General features: G+C 37.7%; 3 protein-coding genes across 11 annotated transcripts in view; 1 reads left to right on the top strand and 2 right to left on the bottom strand.

Moving 5' to 3' along the window:
• The window catches only part of ttc7a (tetratricopeptide repeat domain 7A), a 56,002-nt gene extending 51,315 nt beyond the window's left edge, over positions 1–4,687 (top strand). For 8 of the 9 annotated variants that reach the window (XM_078793833.1, XM_058064001.2, XM_078793832.1 and 5 more), the window contains one exon: positions 948–4,686. In XM_078793833.1, coding sequence (XP_078649959.1) covers positions 948–1,166 — 219 coding nt within the window. In that variant the 3' untranslated portion in view covers positions 1,167–4,686. Of the gene's footprint in view, positions 1–947 lie in introns of all 9 variants that reach the window. The other variant, XM_058064008.2, reaches the window with a different exon arrangement.
• Positions 4,688–10,714: 6,027 nt separating this feature from the next.
• Positions 10,715–15,369, bottom strand: stpg4 (sperm-tail PG-rich repeat containing 4). Its single transcript, XM_078794320.1, has 7 exons — positions 15,226–15,369; positions 15,081–15,137; positions 13,696–13,950; positions 12,213–12,277; positions 12,088–12,133; positions 11,160–11,264; positions 10,715–11,093 (listed from the first exon to the last, which is right to left on the bottom strand). Exons 1-7 carry the CDS (start codon positions 15,367–15,369, stop codon positions 10,983–10,985), a joined length of 783 nt encoding a protein of 260 aa, XP_078650446.1. The 3' UTR covers positions 10,715–10,982.
• A 942-nt stretch (positions 15,370–16,311) lies between these two features.
• Positions 16,312–20,003, bottom strand: calm2a (calmodulin 2a (phosphorylase kinase, delta)). Its single transcript, XM_058064306.2, has 6 exons — positions 19,856–20,003; positions 19,192–19,222; positions 17,955–18,098; positions 17,760–17,866; positions 17,549–17,684; positions 16,312–17,465 (listed from the first exon to the last, which is right to left on the bottom strand). Exons 1-6 carry the CDS (start codon positions 19,856–19,858, stop codon positions 17,437–17,439), a joined length of 450 nt encoding a protein of 149 aa, XP_057920289.1. The 5' UTR covers positions 19,859–20,003; the 3' UTR covers positions 16,312–17,436.
• Positions 20,004–21,010: the final 1,007 nt, after the last annotated feature.

The raw sequence follows: 21,010 nt of genomic DNA, 5'->3' as shown, positions 1-21,010 counted from the left end.
ATTTTTTTATTTATATTATTATCCTCACGGGGGTGCTGGAGCCTATCCCAGCTGTCTTCGGGCGAGAGGCGGGGTACACCCCGGACTGGTGGCCAGCCAATCACAGTAATAATTTAATTATTCCATTTTTTTTAAATTTTTTTATTTATATTATTATCCTCACGGGGGTGCTGGAGCCTATCCCAGCTGTCTTTTGGGCGAGAGGCGGGGTACACCCTGGACTGGTGGCCAGCCAATCACAGTAATAATTTAATTATTCAATTTTTTTTTTATTTTTTTATTTATATTATTATCCTCACGGGGGTGCTGGAGCCTATCCCAGCTGTCTCCGGGGCGAGAGGCGGGGTACACCCTGGACTGGTGGCCAGCCAATCACAGGACACATATAGACAAACAGCCATGGACAGTTAATTGGAGTTGTCAATTAGAGACAACACAAAGATGGCCGAAGGTGGAATTGAACTCGGGACTCCGAACTGTGAGGCCTGCGTACTAACCACTTCTTCACCGTGCAGCCGAAAATAAAAATTTTCACATTGAAAAATGAAAGAAACAAAATATATCAGGAACAAAAGTTGCAAATTTTGGAAAATTAGTTGGGGAAATAATTCCAAATATTTTATTTTTATTTATATTATTATCCTCATGGGGGTGCTGGAGCCTATCCCAGCTGTTTTCGGGGCGAGAGGCGGGGTACACCCCGGACTGGTGGCCAGCCAATCACAGGGCACATATAGACAAACAGCCATGGACAGTTAATTGGAGTTGTTAATTAACCTAGCATGTTTTTGGAATGTTCCCGGAGAAAACTCTACACAGAGGGTGGAATTGAACTTGTGTCTCCTAGCTGTGCGCTAACCACTTGATCACCGTGCAGCCCCTGTAACAATACTATACATAGTAATCAATTTGCCAAAATGAACATGTTTTTTCATCGCTCACGTCAGGGTCGACTACTGGTGAAAAGCGGGCGTGTGCACCTGGGGGAGAAGGTCCTGCGCGATGCGGTTCAAGTCCACAGCACATCACACGAAGCGTGGAGTGGACTGGGCGAGGCGCTGCAGTCTCAAGAGTCCGGTCAGGCCCCCGACTGCTTCCTGACAGCTCTGGACCTGGAAGCATCCTGCCCCATCCGACCTTTCACCATCATCCCCAGGGAGCTCTGACAGGTTTGGACTGAAAGTGAAGCTTTGGAGATGATCCGGTTTGCAACCACAACTTAAATGCAGTCGTGCGTTCCATTTCGGAACCTCGGGTGTTTGGTTCTAATTTGCTGACTTTTATAGAAGACTCTTTTAAGACCTTTTTTTGTTAGTCGAATAAGTCTACTATACCTTTTATTTACTTCATAGACGGCCATGAGGTTTAGTATCGACTGAAACAGTTCCATGAAAGTCTGGAATGGACCCTCAGAAGTCGAACACAAATAGAAATAGAAGTGCGTCATTCTGGGGATTGAACGTCGAAAAAGTCTTAAGGGAAGAAAACCCCAGAAAAACCAAAGAAAACTTAAACAGACTAGGAAGTGAGGGAAATGCGAGGTTTTAGATTTTTAGACAATATTCCCCCAGAAGTGCCCTGATGGTCCGGCGTACTTTCTGTTTCTGCTTTGCATTCCTTTAGGAATTGGAAAATTATTATATTTTTGCAAGAAAAAGTGGATTTTTACTCCGGATGGGTTCCGATTCGTTCCGTTTCGATCGACTCTACCAGGCCGACTTGTGTTTAGTTTAATTGCATCACGTTCTCATGGGTTCTCATTGTCTGAGGAATAAAGTCCAGATTCCGAACCAAAGCTTCATGTGACCCCTTTGGTCCAGACCAAAATTATTCGGTAAAAAGTGAAAAAGTCACCGCCCACTAAGACGCCGTCCTGCTGCAACACGTGATGATGTTTGCCAATCTGACAATCTGACCGTCGGTTGGCACGCGGCGCTAGTGAAGTACTCACCTTGGGTTGCCAGCTTTTTTTTTTTTTTTTTTTTTTCCAGAGAGAAAAAGGCCACTTATTGGAGGGGAGGCATTTATTGGTTTAAGTGTCATATCCTGCTTCTATAAGAGGCCACGAATGGAAGATTTTAGGCTATACAATATTTATATTTATTAATATATTTATACAGCAGGGGTGTCCAAAGTGTGGCCCGGGCACCATTTGTAGCTTGTGAGTTAGTTTTTTTTTGTCCCTCTGCATTTTGTAAAAGTACAATTAAACCATAAAACAGGAAAAATTTGGAAAAGAGCAATTGGAAAATACAAATTCATTCATTTTCTACCGCTTGTCCTCACAAGGGTCAAAATATGTATAATATAATATATAACAAGTCAAAATATTCATGTAATATTCTTGATTTAAAAGTCATAAAATTGACAAAAATGTAAGTTGTAGAAATTTGGAAAAAATGATGAGAATAAAGCCAAAATATGAAGAAAAAAAGGTTTTGTTCCAACAACAAAAAAGGCACGATAATATAACGAAAAATAATGTCATCTTTGTTGAATAGAGTTGAAATATTCAAGAAAATGTTTTCATGTTAATTAAGTTGTAATGTAAAAAATAAGTTTTAATAAAAAGTTTTAATATTACGTGAATACAGTTATAATATCACAATAACAAAAATGTACTAAGATTATTGAAGAAGAAACTGAATCATCCTGAACATACTAGGGTCCACGGGTATGCTGGAGCCTATCCCAGTTGAGTTCCGGCGAGAGGCGGGATACACCCTGGACTGGTGGCCAGCCAGCCAATCACAGGGCACATATAGACAAACAACCATTCACACTCACATTCATACCTATGGACAATTTGGAGTGGCTAATTAACCTAGCATGTTTTTGGAATGTGGGAGGAAACCGGAGTACCCGGAGAAAAGCCACGCATGCACGGGGAGAACATGCAAACTCCACACAGAGATGATTGGGTAACTACGGGGCAACACGTCCAAGCTGTGAATATTTAGTGTCGTCTTGCGCTGCCATCTTGCATCCTCTTGGACACGGAATTGGACGGAGCCGCACAAGTCCACTCCTCCGTGATGACATCAGTGGCGGACGAGGATGACCCACCAGTGCTCATTTGGGTTCAGGTGAGGAGGAGAAGCACTTGACCAGTCAACCATCTTCCCCTTCAGGTTCCTCACTAAGGTACTTGATCATCTTGGATGTGTGTTGTCAGTTCCTGTAACAATGTCATGTGATCAAGACTGTCGCATTCTGACCACATGGGGGGGGGGTGTGATAGCCAATTTAGATACAATAGTAATATTTACTAAAGAATGTGTGTAACAGAAGACTTGTACTAATTAATAAAAATCATCAGTGCGTGAAAACAACAAGATGAACATGTTTTGGCGCCATTTTAATCCATGTCCTTTTACAGTTACAGTACTCATTAATTGTGCGATTACCTTTTGTCAAATGTTTCATTTTAATTTGGTCCTTTTACATCATTTACTTATGCGTGGATTATGTGTATTTGGTGCTTATTATCATTTGATATATGATTATATGATGTTTGCTATGGTCATATCACCTCGTACTTTGGTACTACATGACAAAAAATTGAAAAAAAAAAATTAATGACAAAAAATTTGAATTAAAACAAATTTAAATGAATTAAAAAAAATTGATAAAATACATTTACAAAACTTTAATTATATTAGGAAAGCAGGAAGTGAACAAATGTAACAGTTACTGATTGTAAAAAAAAATTATATCTTTTTTTAAATGTAAAAATAAAACAAAAATTAATAAATAAAATAGTAAATACATTTAAAAAACTTAAATTATATTAGGAAAGCAGGAAGTGAACATATGTAACAGTTACTGATTGTAAAAAAATTGAACATTAAAAAAATAAAACAAAAATTAATAATACATTAAAAAACTTAAATTATATTAGGAAAGCAGGAAGTGAACAAATGTAACAGTTACAGATTGTAAAAAAATGTTTAATTAAAAAAATTACACATTTAAAAAATAACACAAAAATTAATGAATAAAAATTAATAAAATACATTAAAAAACTTAAAATATATTAGGAAAGCAGGAAGTGAACAAATGTAAGAGTTACTGATTGTAAAAAAAAATATTTAAAAAATGAAAATGTTTAATTAAAAAAACTACAAATTTAAAATATAAAACAAAAATGAATAAATAAAAAATAATAAAATACTTAAAAAAAAACTTAAATTATATTAGGAAAGCAGGAAGTGAACAAATGTAACAGTTAGTGATTGTAAAAGTACCAGATGGAGGGGTAGGATTTAATAAGCTTTGCTTCTTCCTACTCCTTTTGGACATGTGGAACTGGGAACTGATTATGGGATGCACTCAATTGTAATCTGATGCATGTTGAAATTAAATAAAACCATTACCATTACCATTACAATTACATTACCATTATCATTACCATTTTCCCTTATTTTCTGAGAAATGTCCCCCATTCTCTGTATGCTAACACCTTGACTTCAATGTGTGTCATCCACATAGCGTTTGTGTTGCGTTTTCGTCTCATCCCATCTTAATCCCCCCCCCCCCCATTATAAATAATAACAGCTTTTAAAATCACCGCCGGATGCCACATCCTCACCTGCCTTGTCGGTTGTGACTAATGGGCATCACTTCCCTTCCGAGTGTCTCACCGCATTAACGTGTGCACTGGGACTTGCCTACTATCTTATGTAACGCTGCCTCCCAAACACCCCCCCACCCGCCCCACCCCCACCTCTCTCTCTCTCTGACTTGCTTGCCTGATGTGATGTGGCTCGGTTGCCTAGCATCCAGCATCCTTGTTTGAGTAACCGGGGAGAGCGGAGAGATATCCGGTCTTGCATGCACGCATGCATGCATGCATGCGTGCATGCGGCGTCGTCATGCGTTGCCATGTGAGGTATGACTTTGTCTTCTACCAGCAGCCATTACCACTCTGAACTCAGACATACAACGAACACGCTCAGTAGCGTAATGCAAATATGCAATATTTCCATTACTACCTCCAAAACAACTCAATACACTCATATGTGACTTTTTTACTCATCTGTATACACCATTCATTATTTGCACTAAAATTAATATATATTCCGATTTCTGCAATACATATCTGCTCCCGTGCAATATTATGTGTATAAGATAAGATAAGATATGCCTTTATTCGTCCCTCAGTGGGGAAATTTGCATTGCACAGCAGCAAGAGTACAGAATCGAAATACACAATAAAAAAATAAACAATATAAAAAAAAAAGTAATAACAAATTAACAATTTTACCCAGAGTTATATACAAATACAGTTTGCAAGATAATATGATATATATATATATACATATATATACACTATGAGATCTTGTAAGTGAGTTAATATGAGGTATTATAAAAATATTTAATATATTGCACTTTGAGCCTTAATATTGATCAGATATTGCACAGTGAATGGAGTCTGGAATAACTATACTGAATATAAAAACAAAGTATTGCACAGATGTACATCGCTATATCTTGTTAAACTGTCTTTTTTTTTTTACTTTTACTTTTTGTATACCTTTTTAATTTGACTATTGCACTGAAAGGAGAAGCTCTACAATCTCGTTGTACGTCTTTTATAATGACAATAAAGGCCAAATTTCAAATTCCATCCTTGATAATTGCCAATCACACAATTTATATTCTCCAACGAATGTTTTCGGAAAGCGGGAAAAGGGAATCCTCACGAGTTTGAACCCTTGATCTCGTGCCGTTGAGGCTAAACGTCCTGACCACGAGGCCCCCATGTGAAAAAAAAAACAAAAACAAAAACCTCACAACACTCTGGCCGACGCAACCGTTATCGTTATCGCTGTCATTTCTTTTTCGTCTGTCGAAAAAAGAAAATCTATTTTTACGTGTTCCTTCATTGCTAGCCAACTCTCCCTCGTACCCGTCTTCCTCTCATTAGCACGCTGTGACACCCACACTGGCGCTTTGGGAGATGAATGGTCGAATCCCTGTGGGGACGCCGGTGAAACATTACATGATGTGTACACACACACACACGCACACACACACACACACACACACACAGTGGTCCTCGGCAGCCTTTGTAAAAGGAAGACAGATTAATGGAAGAAGCGTGTCGCTGTAAAGCCTGGAAGAATGACAACAAGCAAATGAGGCTCTCGATTCGACGGCAGTGTCACCACACACACACACACACACAAACACACACACACAAATACACAACATGCTCACGTGTGTACACCGGAGTTCACTGAGCCAATCATGTTACATCTTATTACAAATGTGTACTCACGTTAGCATCACAAAGAACAAAACGAGGGAACGTTGTATTATTATTATTTATTACTCGCTGCACATTCTAAAAATAGAATATAACAAGAAAACAATTCATTGAAAAATGGTATACATGCGAAAATCAGCAGTAATTTTACAAGAATAAAGTCAAAATATTAAGAGAAAAAAGTTGTTGTAATATTATGAGGAAAAATAACCTTTTTAATAGCATAAAGTCAAAATATTCATGTAATGTTCATGATTTCATTCATTCATTTTCTACCGCTTTTTCCTCACGAGGGTCGCGGGGGTGCTGGAGCCTATCCCAGCTGTCTTCGGGCAATTTGGAGTGGCTAATTAACCTAGCATGTTTTTGGAATGTGGGAGGAAAATATAAATTCATAAAATTGTCGTAAAAATGATGAGAATAAAGCCAAAATATGAAGAGAAAAAGGTTTTGTTCCAACAACAAAAAGGCACAAAAATATTGTAATATAATATAACAAAAATATAATATAATGTTATATTATAATATAACAAAAAATAATGTCATCTTAGTCGAATAGAGTTGAAAATTCAAGAAAATGTTTTCATGTGAATAAAGTTGTAATGTAAAAAGTGTGAATAATAAAAATAACATTGACTGCCGAACCTCAATTAGCATTTTAACATTTAAAAAAATTAGCATGCTAAAATGGTTAGCATGCTGTTAATACACTCCGTGAGTCAACTGTAGTTCAATAGCGTGTCTCACTTTCTGTATCAAAATGTACGTGGTTAGCGCGCATGCAGGCCACACAGCTTGGAGACCCAGGTTCGATTCCCCGCTCGGCCATCTCTGTGTGGAGTTTGCATGTTCTCCTGTTCGTGCATGCGTGGGTTTTCTCCGGGTACTCCGGCTTCCTCCCACATTCCAAAAACATGCCAGGTTAATCGGCGACTCCAAATTGTCCGTAGGTATGAATGTGAGTGGGAATGTGGGAATGTGGGAATGACTGCTATACATAATACAAAACATAAGCAATAAAAACTTGATGACGTACTTTGAAACAATACGGTGCATTATTTAGCAGCGGGAGGCAGCTGGGACGATGTTGAACTTATTTTAATGGGAATGACTGATGAATTATTCCTACAGCGATGCTACGCTAGTCCAAGCATTTAACATGGCGGCATTCCTTCATCAGGCACTTCACCCCCCACTTGATCACCCTCGGCCCTCTTGGGTGAAGGTGTCCTTTCATGCAAGAGCGTCTGGACGCCTTGTCAGCTGACTCACCATCACCTCCGATGTGGGAGGGAACGTGACCTGGACCTGAGTGGAATTTCTAAACTGGTAATGGGAATAACTCGCAGTACACGATTATTATTGTTATACCGCTAAGAATATGCACTGATCAATATCAGTGACACATCATAATATATACAGGAAGGAAGTGATGATTAGAAAATCAATAATCAATAATACAATAAAGTTTTGGAAGGCTTTTTATCAAGAAAGTGATGCGTTATTTGTTAATTGTTTGCATACAAATACTGGCCAATTAAAATTTAAAAAAATAATTTAAAAAAAATTAATTAAAATAAAAAACAATTAAAATTATATATCAAAATTGAAAGAGCAGACATTTCATTTCTATTTACCAAGAAATATTGACCAGAATTTCTTTTGACTAATATTAGACCATGGTTCAGCAATGTATTATTATTATTTATTGCTTGCTAAACATTCTAAAAATAAAATTTAACAAGAAAACAATTAACTTAACAATTGTATACATGCGAAAATCTGCAGTAATTTTACGAGAATAAAGTCAAAATATTAAGAGAAAAAAGTTGTAATATTATGAGGAAAAATAACATAGTTTAATAGCATAAAGTCAAAATATTAAGAGAAAAAAGTTGTCGTAATATTATGAGGAAAAATAACATAGTTAAATAGCATAAAGTCAAAATATTAAGAGAAAAAAGTTGTCGTAATATTATGAAGAAAAATAACATAGTTTAATAGCATACGGTCATGATTTAAAAGTCATAAAATTGACAAAAATGTAAGTCATAGGAATGTGGAAAAAATTATAGAATAAAGCCAAAATATGAAGAGAAAAAGGTTTTGTTCCAACAACAAAAAAGGCACAATAATATTATTATGAAAAATAATGTCATCTTAGTCAAATAGAGTTGAAAATTCAAGAAAATGTCATCACAAGGGTCAAAATATACATAATATAATATATAACAAGTCAAAATATTCATCTAATATTCATGATTTAAAAGTCATAAAATTGACTAAAATGTAAGTCATAGAAATGTGGAAAAAAATTATAGAATAAAGCCAAAATATGAAGAGAAAAAGGTTTTGTTCCAACAACAAAAAAGGCACAATAACTATATTGTGCCTTTTTTACAATTATAACGAAAAACAATGTAATCTTGTAGTCAAAATGTAGTCAAAAAGAAAATGTTTTCATGTTAATAAAGTTGTAATGTAAAAAAATACATTTTAATAACAAAGTTTAATATTACGAGAATACAGTCCTAATATTACAATAACAAAAATCTACAAAGATTATTGAAGAAACTGAAGGGTCACGGGTATGCTGGAGCCTATCCCAGCTGTCTTTGTGCGAGAGGCGGGGTACACCCTGAACTGGTGGCCAGCCAATCACAGGGCACATATAGACAAACAACCATTCACACTCACATTCATACCTATGGACAATTTGGAGTCGCTAATTAACCTAGCATGTTTTTGTTCGATGCCTGACTCCACAGTATGCAATGCACGCTGTCTTAAGTGGACCAGTTAAAAGGTGTTATTGTTCTTCCGTGTTGCCATTTCTTTCTATCATGGCTGCGTCGCGAGTCTAAAAGACAGCATGCATAGCAGGTAGCGATAAGAATAGCAGTTTTATTGTGTGCCGCCGCCTGGGCCCATAATAATAGCAAATGCGTTATCTGAGGGAGCAGCATGCCACGCTAAGCTATGTGCATGTGATGCATGGCTGAGCAGCATTCCTCCTCCTGAGTGCATGGCGGGGCAGAGATAGTAGCAAGACGTAGCTGCCTGACTGCCAGCGACAGTGAAGAAGAGAAAGCAGCAGAGAGAAGAGAGAAGAGAGCAAGGGTGAGAGCAACACCGGGAACGTGTAGTTAAGTGGAATGAAGTACCCTTTGTTGCAGATAAGATCTTTCTGCTTCCCTGGCTGCCATCGCTAAAGATAATTCAGGCCGGCAAATGGAGCCTATTATGCTATGCTGGAAGACCGCTAAACATGGGCAGAAAAACACCAGTCCGAGCATTTAGGGACTACAGGTTTGGTGTATTCAGGAATGGTAATGGTAATGGTAATGGTAATGGTAATGGTAATGGTAATGGTAATGGTAATGGTAATGGTAATGGTAATGGTAATGGTTTAATTTCATTTGAACATGCATCAGATTACAATTGAGTGCATCCCATAATCAGTTCCCAGTTCCACATGTCCAAAAGGAGTAGGAAGAAGCAAAGCTTATTAAATCCTACCCCTCCATCTGGTACTTTTACAATCAGTAACTGTTACATTTGTTCACTTCCTGCTTTCCTAATATAATTTAAGTTTTTATTTATTTATTTTATTATTTTTTATTTTATTATTATATTTATATTTATATATATAATATTTATATATTTATATATATATTATATATATTTATATTATATATTTATATTATATTTATATTTATTATTTTTTATTTATTCATTTTTGTTTTATTTTCACAAATTTTGAGTTCTTTTCATTTTTTTAATATTTTTTTTACAATCAGTAACTGTTACTTTTGTTCACTTCCTCATTTCCTAATATAATTTTTAATGTATTTTATTCATTTTTATTTATTATTTTTTGTTCATTTTTTAATTTGTAAGTTTTTTTCATTTTTTTAATATATATTTTTTTACAATCTGTAACTGTTACATTTGTTCACTTCCTGCTCTTCCTAATATAATTTAAGTTTTTTAAATGTATTTTATTAATTTTTGTTTTATACATTTTTTTAATTAAACATTTTTTTACAATCAGTAACTGTTACATTTGTTCACTTCCTGCTTTCCTAATATAATTTAAGTTTTGTAAAGAAAAAGAATAGAATGAATAGACGGTAGAAAAAGAATGAATAAACTTAATTTTAATTTTTAATTTTTTTAATTTTTTTGTTTTTTAATTGTTTTATTTTTTTATGGTTTTTTTTTTATTTTTTATTTTTACATTTCTTTTGTGACTTGAAGGTGAAGTGACAAGGGGTGACTGGAGTTGTCAATTCATTTCCTCACATTTATGCTGTAAATTTATGTCCATTGTACCTGATATACAGAGTTTTTATTTTTATTTTTATTTTTATTTTTATTTTTATTTTTATTTTTATTTTTATTTTTATTTTTATTTTTATTTTTATTTTTATTTTTATTTTTTTGTCCCGTACCAAAGTAGGAGGTGATATGAGCATCCAATGCCATAATGGGTATCATAGTAAGTGTCAATATAGTGATATAAATAGCACATCATGACTGGTTCAAGACTCTTCATCCTTGTATTTAGCACATTTATTTTATTTATTAATTCATTTTATTAAATTGTATTAATTTTTTTTTAGTTTTTAAAAAAAATAATTTTTTTTTATTTTTTGTCCCGTATCGAAGTACGAGGTGGTATGACCATACCATGACATATATGTCACACTTAGGGAGTGGGACGGAAGAGAAGGCTGACGTGTGGATCCACAGTGGGCTCCATGCTCAGGCGGTCACCTGACTTCCAGCGGGGTTCATATGACCCGGGTCCCGGGGTTCTCTGGGGTATATAAAGACAATGTCAACACACGTTGAAAATACGACGACTTAGGAGAAAACAACTCACTGGATGCACGCTGTGAAGCCGTGGCAGCTTGGATTTGAAACAGGAAGTGATGCCTTTTCCAGGCTTGCTTGGAGGATTGTAGACACAAGGAGCAGGACCTTCTTTCTGAAGGAGTGATATGATCTTCATCATTCTTGTATTTAAAAATATAAGTTCAAGTTCTGTATTATTTATATTGGATTTCGTTGGCTTTTTTTTTCGTTTTTTTTGGAGGTTTTCCGGCATTCCGATTTCCGAAGTGTCAAAGGACCAACATTCCTATCCATCCACCGTGCGAATCAGACAGATGGGAGTAGTGCTCATCAGAGGAATGGCAGCTACCATTCAATGCCGTTTGATCCCACGATCCCATTGACTTGATCCAGGCCGGACCGCCGGCTCCCGAAGGTGCTAATGCAAGCGTATTTAATGGGAGCTGCTGCACACGCATTCCCTGTACTGCCATTCCGGAAATATCATTGTGAGCTCGGAGATCTGCCCGTGATAGACTGCCATCGTCACACGCGGGATTAGCGTATGAGCTTAACCTTTGACAACGATTGTGTCTCAGAGTCGGAAAAACGCTCCCAACTCGGCAGTAATAACACCCTTAGCGCCTTTCCTTCTGTGTCAACACTCGGCAGCTGCCAACAAGTGTCAAATATCTCAGTTACTCGCGTGGAGGCACCGCTAAGGCCGCGACACGACGCAATATGAGCCCAAAGCTGACTCCCAACCTTCGAACGGAGCAAATCTTCCCATCAGACCAGCGTGGAGATGGTTTTACTTTGGTTGTCATAACCTGCTCATGCGCAACTTCTACCAGATGGACATCACGGCAGCGCGAGACTTGTAACCAAAACCCACTGAAAGGCTTTTGTCATGCAGCCTTTTTCCGGACAATGGAGTGATTAGTGCTAAGAACGAGTCTTGGAGATCAGATACCTACTGGAGGAAAGGTGATCCTTTGCACTCTTGACCGAAACATCACATGCCTGCAAGTAGAGAAGATAAAATGAAGAAATGCGTTCAATGTTGTTTGCAGCGCTGAGGTTAGGAAGGTGAAGTGTTTACTTGCAGGGCGTCTTCTCCACCGCTTTCACTGCCACGTTATAATCACAAGGCGAAGTGTCCATGTGCTGCCACGGGGAACAGACACAGGCCTTCAAATATATATATATATATATATATAGCAGGGGTCTCAAACACGCGGCCCGTGGGGCCAAATGTGGCCCGCGGGACACTAGTTTGTGGCCCCTGCCTTGATATGAAAATTTTATTTGTTAATTTGTTTCATTTGTTTTTTGATTTTGATTTTTCTATTTTATTTTGTGTCGAAAAATAAAAATTTACATTATACATTTATTTAATAATTTGATAATAAATAAAAATTCATTTGTTTCATTTGTTTTTTGATTTGCTTATTTATTTTTCCATCTTATTTTGAGTCGAAAAATAAAAATTAACATTAAATATTTATTTAATAATTTAATATTCAATAAAAATTAATTTGTCAATTTGTTTCATTTGTTTTTTGATTTGCTTATTCATTTTTCCATCTTATTTTGTGTCGAAAAATAAAAATTAACATTAAACATGTATTTAATAATTTAATAATCAATAAAAAAAAATTTGTTAATTTGTTTCACTTGTTTCATTTGTTTTTTTGATTTGCTTATGTATTTTTCCATCTTATTTTGTGTCAAAAAATAAAAATTAACATTAAACATTTATTTAATAATTTAATAATAAATAAAAATGTATTTGTTAATTTGTTTCACTTGTTTCATTTGGTTTTTTTTATTTGCTTATTTATTTTTCCATCTTATTTTGTGTAGAAAAATAAAAATTAACATTAAACATTCATTTAATAATTTAATATTCAATAAATATTAATTTGTTAATTTGTTTCACTTGTTTCATTTGTTTCATTTGTTTTTTGATTTGCTTATTTATTTTTTCATCTTATTTTGTGTCGAAAAATAAAAAGTACGATTAAACATTTATTTAATAATTTAAATAAAAATGAATTTATAATGATTTATAATAATGTAATGTTTTATCAGAGCTTTTCCAAAGAACCAAAGCACTGAAAAAGTGGAGGGTATAGCAAAAGCATTGAAGACTATTATATTATGCATTTATTAATATTTAATATAATTAATACTTATTAATATTTTTATTATATTTATATTTTTTTCTGTTTTTATATATATAGTATATATATATGTATATTTTTATTTTTTTTTTTATTTTTTTTTTTTTTACCTGACGCGGCCCAGCCTCACCCAGACCTTAGCTCCAGTGGCGCCCAGGTAAATTGAGTTTGAGACCTCTGATCTATAGTCGCGATATAGAAATAGAGCAATATGGCAAATCTTATGATGTCGGCCGATACCGATTCAAGTCAAAAACGCAAATATCGACCCGATATATCGGCCGGCCGATGTATCGTTCGATCCTTAGTTCAAATACTTATGTCGCTTGTCATTCCATTATTTGACATATTATTATATAATATTTTTTAATATTATTTTGCTATTCATACAAAGCCTACCTTGTCTCGGACGCCCAGAGTGACAATGTCAGGCCGTGGACATGTTTTAAAAGAGTAGGACATCTTGCGCTTTAGAAACTCTTGGGTGGGGTCGCTGTGGTCATACGCCCCAGGTAGCAACAGGTCCCCTTTGGGCAATCCCAAAATCTCATGTTTTCGACCGGTGCCTTTGAACCCGTAGGTCTTCCTGACGGAGTTCAGATCCGCTTCCTCAATGAAGTCTCGGATGTAGTAGACGCCGGGGTTTGGTGTATCCTGAACGTGACACAAGTGGTCAAACAGTTGTAACATTTCAAATCACCGTCTTACTCCGTCCAACCTCGGCAACCATGGTACGTTGCAAGACAGAAAGCCTTTTTGCCTTTGCCATCAGGAGTTCATGCAAATGATACAAAAACCAAACCATCACGTCTTTGTGCCTCTTGCGCAAATAAACCATAAAAGCCACAACAAAAATTGCGTTTTTAAAGTCCTTCAGGATATAAAAACAATGTCATGTCATGTAATGTATTGTTTTGAGAAGGTTTTTTGAAGGAAATGTCAATTTCAGACTAATTTCAGTGAAATGTGCCTTTCATTGTTACGTATTTTCATGGTGAAAACAACAAGATAAACATGTTTTGGTGCCATTTTAATCCATGTCCTGAAATTACAGTACTCATTAATTGTGCGATTACCTTTTGTCAAATGTTTCATTTTAATTTGGTCCTTTTACGTCATTTACTTATGCATGGATTATGTGTATTTGGTGCTTATTATCATATGCTATATGATTATATGGTGTTTGCTATGGTCATATCACGTGACAAAAAAAATTAAAAAAATAACAAAAATTAAAAAATATATCTTTAATTTAAAAAAATTAGAAATAATTAAAAATGTACAAAATAAAACAAAAATTAATAAATAAAAATTTATAAAATACTTAAAAAAACTTAAATTATATTAGGAAAGCAGGAAGTGAACAAATGTAACAGTTCTTGAACTGTGCTATATATATCACTATATTGACACTTACTATGGTACCCATTATGTCATTGGATGCTCATATCACCTTACTACTTTGGTAAGTGACAAAAATAAAAAAAATAAAAAAATAATAATAATAAATAAAAAAAATTAAAATAAAAATTTTAAATATATTAGGAAAGCAGGAAGTGAACAAATGTAACAGTTACTTATTGTAAAAGTACCAAATGGAGGGGTAGGATTTAATAAGCTTTGCTTCTTCCTACTCCTTTTGGACATGTGGAACTGGGAACTGATTATGGGATGCATTCAATTGTAATCTGATGCATGTTCAAATGAAATAAAACCATTACCATTACCATAATCAACTATTAATGATTTTGATGATAAGAAAACAACGTGGGCAGCAGGAGTACCTTCAGTCCTACCAGACACCACCGACTTCGGTCATGCAGGTCGGCCTTGCCGTTGGCCTGTACGTAAACAAACATACAATATAAGTCTCCTTTACCCCGACAATATTAAATGATCCCAATCAATCTCCATTAATGAGGGTCTTACCTTATCGGTTCTGGTACCTTTCCGAAATGGTAACATGTAGTCGACTCGACTTTGTTTGTCCAAGAGGCCTGATACTGCACTGCTCCCATTGCAGTACCATTCACTATCTGGCTGGCTGGAGATCCAGTGACACCTTAGCACCATTAAAACTGTTACTATAGCAGCGACTCCACCATCAATCAATTTTTCAACAAGCCGGTCCTGTTGGTGGAGAGCTAAATTTAGACTCTTTGGTTGGTGGGTTCGACTGAGAGGAAGACGATTGCAATAGCAGGCCGAGGCATTTATTAAAAACAGAAAAATATACAAACTTTTTCAGTGCTTTGGTTCCGATTTTCTACAATAAAAGCTCTGATAAAACATTCCACTGTAACAAATATCTTAATTTTTATTTTTCTGCACAAAATAAGATGAAAAATAAATAAACAAATCAAGAATAAAGAAAATCAATCAATCAGTAATAAATAAATATTATAATAATAATAAAACGGCAAATCATAAAAACTTAAGAAACCACATATACTTGGTGGGTAGACAAATGATTTTTTTCAGATTAAAATGAACAAAGCATTATTAGAGCCCTGTAGACATGACAAAACACGACTATAGTCACATTTATACTCTTTTTATTTACAACATATTGCGCAACTGCAGGGTCTTGAGACACATGCTAACTCGCAAACGAGAGAGCTAGCGACCTAAACGGTAGCCTTCGAGTTATTTCCTTTAAACTTAAATAGCCAAAAACTTACCACTTCCACACGGATAGGGAGGATAACTACTAACAGTTATTTAACCTTTAACATGAACATTAATCAAACGTAATAATTTTTTCTGGGTACATGATACCATACAGCATCCATATCAAACTTGCGCGGGCCGCACTAACATTAAACTTTCATATCAAGGCGGGGGCCTCAAACTAGTGTCCTGCGGGCCACATTTGGCCCACGGGCCGCGTGTTTGAGACCCCTGTTGTATAATAAACGCGCAGTTCTTAGGCTGACCAGTTTGTAGTTGTATTTCCATACATCAGGGCACTGGCCTAGACAGTAAAATATGCATAAAATCCACAGAAGGCCGAGCCAGAGGTCCACAAGAGTGCTTTTATTTTGTCAAACAAACGTTATCTCTGCAAGCTAATGTAACAAACTCAATTGGAAATTAGAAAACAGGTACACCTCTATTTACACCAGTTTCCGCTCCACCACTTGCACCGAGTGACTGGGTTCAGATACCAAAAAAAGTAAGACATGAGGCAGGCGACACGTCGCCATGCCAACACACAAGCTGTGTAGTGAATGGCAGCACCTTTACTATAGTAAAAGTACCGAAGTACACATTTCAAAGCAGCTTTTCATCCTACTCGATGTGTTTATTTCAATGACACAAAACAAAATGGCATCTGAGCTCATCTTTGCATTAAGAGGCATTGGCTGATGCTCCTCAGTGCTTTTAGGAAATATTTCTCCTAAAACACAGCGCCCTGCCCTCGATGCAAAAGTAGCAGTTGCAGGGTACACAAACTCAAAGATCAATTAGGACCGAGAAAACAAGACAAATTTTCAAATCCGTGTAGATTGTAAATTTTATTGGAAAACAAAAAATATACAACTTGGAATGGATTATTTGAGGCATGGCCAAAGGCCATTTAAAAAAAAAAAAAAAAAGAAACGAGTGAGAAAAACATTAAAAAGCATGGTAAGATGAGTCATTTTCTGGTATATAGAACAGCAGATACAAAAAGTTTGTACGAGTACCTCGGAGATACACCCGTGTCATTTTTTTTGCAGTAGTGCAATGCTGAGATTTGCCATATATACTTTTGTCCATAGTCCATGCAGAGTTTCAACTCCTCTACATTGTTTCCATGCCAACGGTGTTGCCAAGTGACAACCAGCTGACACGTTTCCAATGTGGCCTTGCCATGGAGGGCCCCCCCCCCCCCCCGAGCACAACGCAGTTAAGATTCGGTACTCCAACTCCCAAGGGGGGGGGCTCCGCAGGCTTCCATCTGGTTGTATGACAGCCCGTCACTCAAACACCATGACAGCAAAAGAAAGGGACATGGGGACAAGAGCCTATGCAGTTTACATGCAGTTCCTTTGGACAGCAGTAGGGGGCGGGACCAAGGGGTTCAGAAGATTTTACAGATAAATTACACAAAAGAAAAAAGGCAAATTATTTATATACCAAATCTGTACAAGGCCTTCACTTCGCCGTCATCATTTGTACAAACTCTGTGGGGGAGGAAGGAGTCGGGAGAAGGGAGGATTAGATTTGGAATTTCAGAGAGGAATTATGACAGTAACGCATCACCAACCTTCATAGTTGACCTGTCCGTCTCCATCGATGTCTGCTTCTCTGATCATCTCGTCTACTTCTTCATCAGTCAGCTTCTCTCCGAGGTTTGTCATCACATGACGCAGCTCGGCAGCACTGATGTATCCGTTGCCATCCTGAACGCCGCCACGCAAGTCAGCCAACATATCTCACACTCCCGGGAGCGGCCGATGTGCGACTGCGGATTTTACCTTATCGAAAACACGGAACGCTTCTCTGATCTCCTCCTCGCTGTCTGTATCCTTCATTTTCCTCGCCATCATGGTCAAGAATTCGGGGAAATCTATCGTTCCGTTCCCTGAAAAACAAAAGCCATCGATGAGGTTGTGTTCCGAGTGTCTGTGCTGGTGGGGGGGGGGGGGGGGGCTTTTGGGAAGTCCACTCACCATCGGCGTCGACTTCGTTGATCATGTCCTGCAACTCCGCCTCTGTGGGGTTCTGACCGAGGGAGCGCATGACGGTGCCCAGCTCCTTGGTGGTGATGGTGCCATCGCCATCCTTGTCGAAAAGTGAAAACGCCTCCTTGAATTCTGGCGGCAAAAGTGGGAAGTAGAGGGGGGGGGGGCGGAGCAAAGGAATTACGTCACTTGTGTTTCCTGTATCAACTCAAATGTGTTTTGACTTCCAATGGCAATGTTTACAACTAAAACACCAAACCAAAGGCCAGAGTCGGCAGCTAATGAGGGATGTACAAGCGGTAAGGCCGATGGCAAATACTACATCAGCTGTGCTTCTACCTACTCCTTTCGTCCGATGTTCAAAATACACTAATACACCTGTTTTTTTTTTACTATGTGTTGCCTTCCTTGGAAGGAGGAACAATGTGTAACACCATTCCACTGCAAAAAGAACACGTGGTAGTCGGCTTCCCAGTCGCTGACATGAATGAAAAGCCAAAACCAGACCCATAACCTCACACTAACATGAAGTACAGCAACAATTTCTGTGGTAATTTATTTTACAAACTACTTGACGTCATCTTGGAAGGCAAATTCTAACAACAAACGAATAGAGAACAGGCTGAATAGGTGTATTCAACTACTCGAAAAATAAACAGAAAAGGTGTCCAGTGTTTATGTAACAAACAGTTTTTTCATGTATAAGTCGCTCTGGAGTATAAGTCGCAGGAACAGCCAACCTATGAAAAAAAAAAAGTGTGACTTATAGTCCGGACAATACGGTATTCGGGCCTTATGAAAGCGCAGCCGTGTCCAATTATGCAATACCACATTAGAAGCAGTATTCCGCATAGTACTTTGGAATAAACAACCAACAGCACCCGGGGATAACCTATCGTCTGCATTCCATCTTAAGAACAGAGAACCTTTATGATGAAATGTTTCCTTGAAGCACCCCTTCCATGTAGGACACACCCCGGGGCAAAGGACACCTCATGAGATCCTCGCTGCCGGATTACATCATTTAGAACATCGCAATGCTACGTATTCCATGAGGGAATCCACCAATGCTCTGGAGGCATTCCACATTTTGTTCATTCCCAGTTTGAAAAGCAGCAGGGTCGCCTTGAGGAATGCCTTATTAGGCAAGAATATAAAATCCAAGGATCCACACAACACAGGCCGGATGAGGAAAGCGGGAAGATCAATGCACTTGGTGGCTTACCAGCAATCTGCTCTTCTGTAAGCTGATCGGCCTGGAAAAAAAAAGCATAGTCAAAATGACAAATGAAAAGCTATTCAGAAGCAGCACATCCATTGGTTGCATTTTGTAGTGGCGCTAAAGGCTGCTGTTGGGCGGGCATCATGACGAATCCCGCAAAGAATCACTCGGACCCGAGGCTTGACTACTCGTACGGGAGGTGTGCTTCCCTTTTACACTGAACGATTTAGGACAATTATATGGACACACAACAATAACACACAACATAGCAGTCGCCTTAGCAAACAACCTCAAAACCATTTAAAGACATACATGCAGCGCTGGTCACGTTAGATCGCGAAAAAACAAAGAGTCATTGAACGCAACATCATAAAAGGCACTTGGCAGAGGCTAGAAGATGCACTTTACAGTAAAAACCGGCCCAACAATGACGCACCGCTGTCACAAAACCTACGACACCCGCATTTGTGTCAAGTCTTTCGTTCATACAAATACGGTTTAGCTCATCTGAGCATCACAATTCGTTGTTTATTTAGCCAGCACTGCGGACAATTAGGCAGCACCGTTAGCAGCCCCCGCCGATGACGTTATGATTCCTTTCCATCATTTACAAATGTTCTTCAAAAATTCAAAAACGAATCAGCGTGTGCTCGTTATTTGCTCTTACCATTTCGACGCAGTTGGGAGTCCTTGTTCACGACACAACAAAAAAAAAATCCTCAGCACATAAGCTCGCCACTCTGCCCGTCCGTTTGAACCGTTGAACACACCACCGCTCAGACAACTGGGCTCGCCTATAACGGTTATCTTAAACTCCGCCTCCTTTTTATATCCTTCCGCCGGCTGTCATCTCTACCCCGTTGCCCAAATAAAGATATTTGGATTTCATGAACTGAAGGACGTGCGCAGAGTTTCACAAAATACTAATACATCCCCGCGTGTATATTTTCCATGGTTGAGACTTTCATCGGATGAATTATACTTTGAATCAATGGCGGTCTAGATTGCAGCGCATGGATACTTTCTGCTTCTCTGTGATGCGGCACATGAACTAGCGGAAAGGAATGGCGCGTTGTGATTGGTTTGTTTGTACCTGCAATGCGTCACTCCCATGCTCCGCTCGACGCTGCATCTCCAGCCATGGACATCCTGTCACTAGCGCCTAGTATGTCTATGCTCATGGACACCACCCCAAAGGCAACTCCAAAAGACGACGTTTTGGTCAGTAAATGTCGTCATCGACTATTATTTTTTAAAAAATATATACATAAAATTAGCTATTTCCTCAATGTAATGTCATTGCGCTCACACGTTTTAATGACACACCAAGTATCTGCATATATGAGATGCACATGTAAAGTGTGTGAATGTGTTTTATTGTGAATTAACATGTCTCGGGTGTAATTCTGCAGCTACAGTGCGAAGGGAGTATCTGATAGCATGAGTGCTGATGCTTGACTGCACTCCTGTCTCCCAGTGGCCACCTGTCTCCGCCCAATGGGCCAATGGGATGAGGATGAGGATGAGGATGAGGATGAGGAGGAGGTTGAGGGGTGCAAGCGAAGCGGAGAACCACGTTTACACTCGAAACATCTACTGAACGTCACAGCGGCTCCCGCTTCCAGTCTGTGGTTACGCTAGCAGTCGTGTGATCAACACTGAGCAGCCTCAGATCTAGACATCTTTCCCTGCATAATCTCCAGCTTGTTGGATTGTTCTTAATAAGGAGCTTTCTGTCGCCGCAGATTATGTAATTCCGAAAGGTGACGGCGCAAAGGCCGGAATCTGTCACAAGAAGCAGATAAGCCGGAGCATGTGTGAA

Source organism: Doryrhamphus excisus, linkage group LG10 (assembly GCF_037039965.1).
Source record: "Doryrhamphus excisus strain RoL-2023G ecotype Guam linkage group LG10, RoL_Dexc_Guam_v1.1, whole genome shotgun sequence".
Lineage (NCBI taxonomy): Eukaryota > Metazoa > Chordata > Actinopteri > Syngnathiformes > Syngnathidae > Doryrhamphus > Doryrhamphus excisus.
This window is presented reverse-complemented; position numbering and strand designations above follow the sequence as displayed.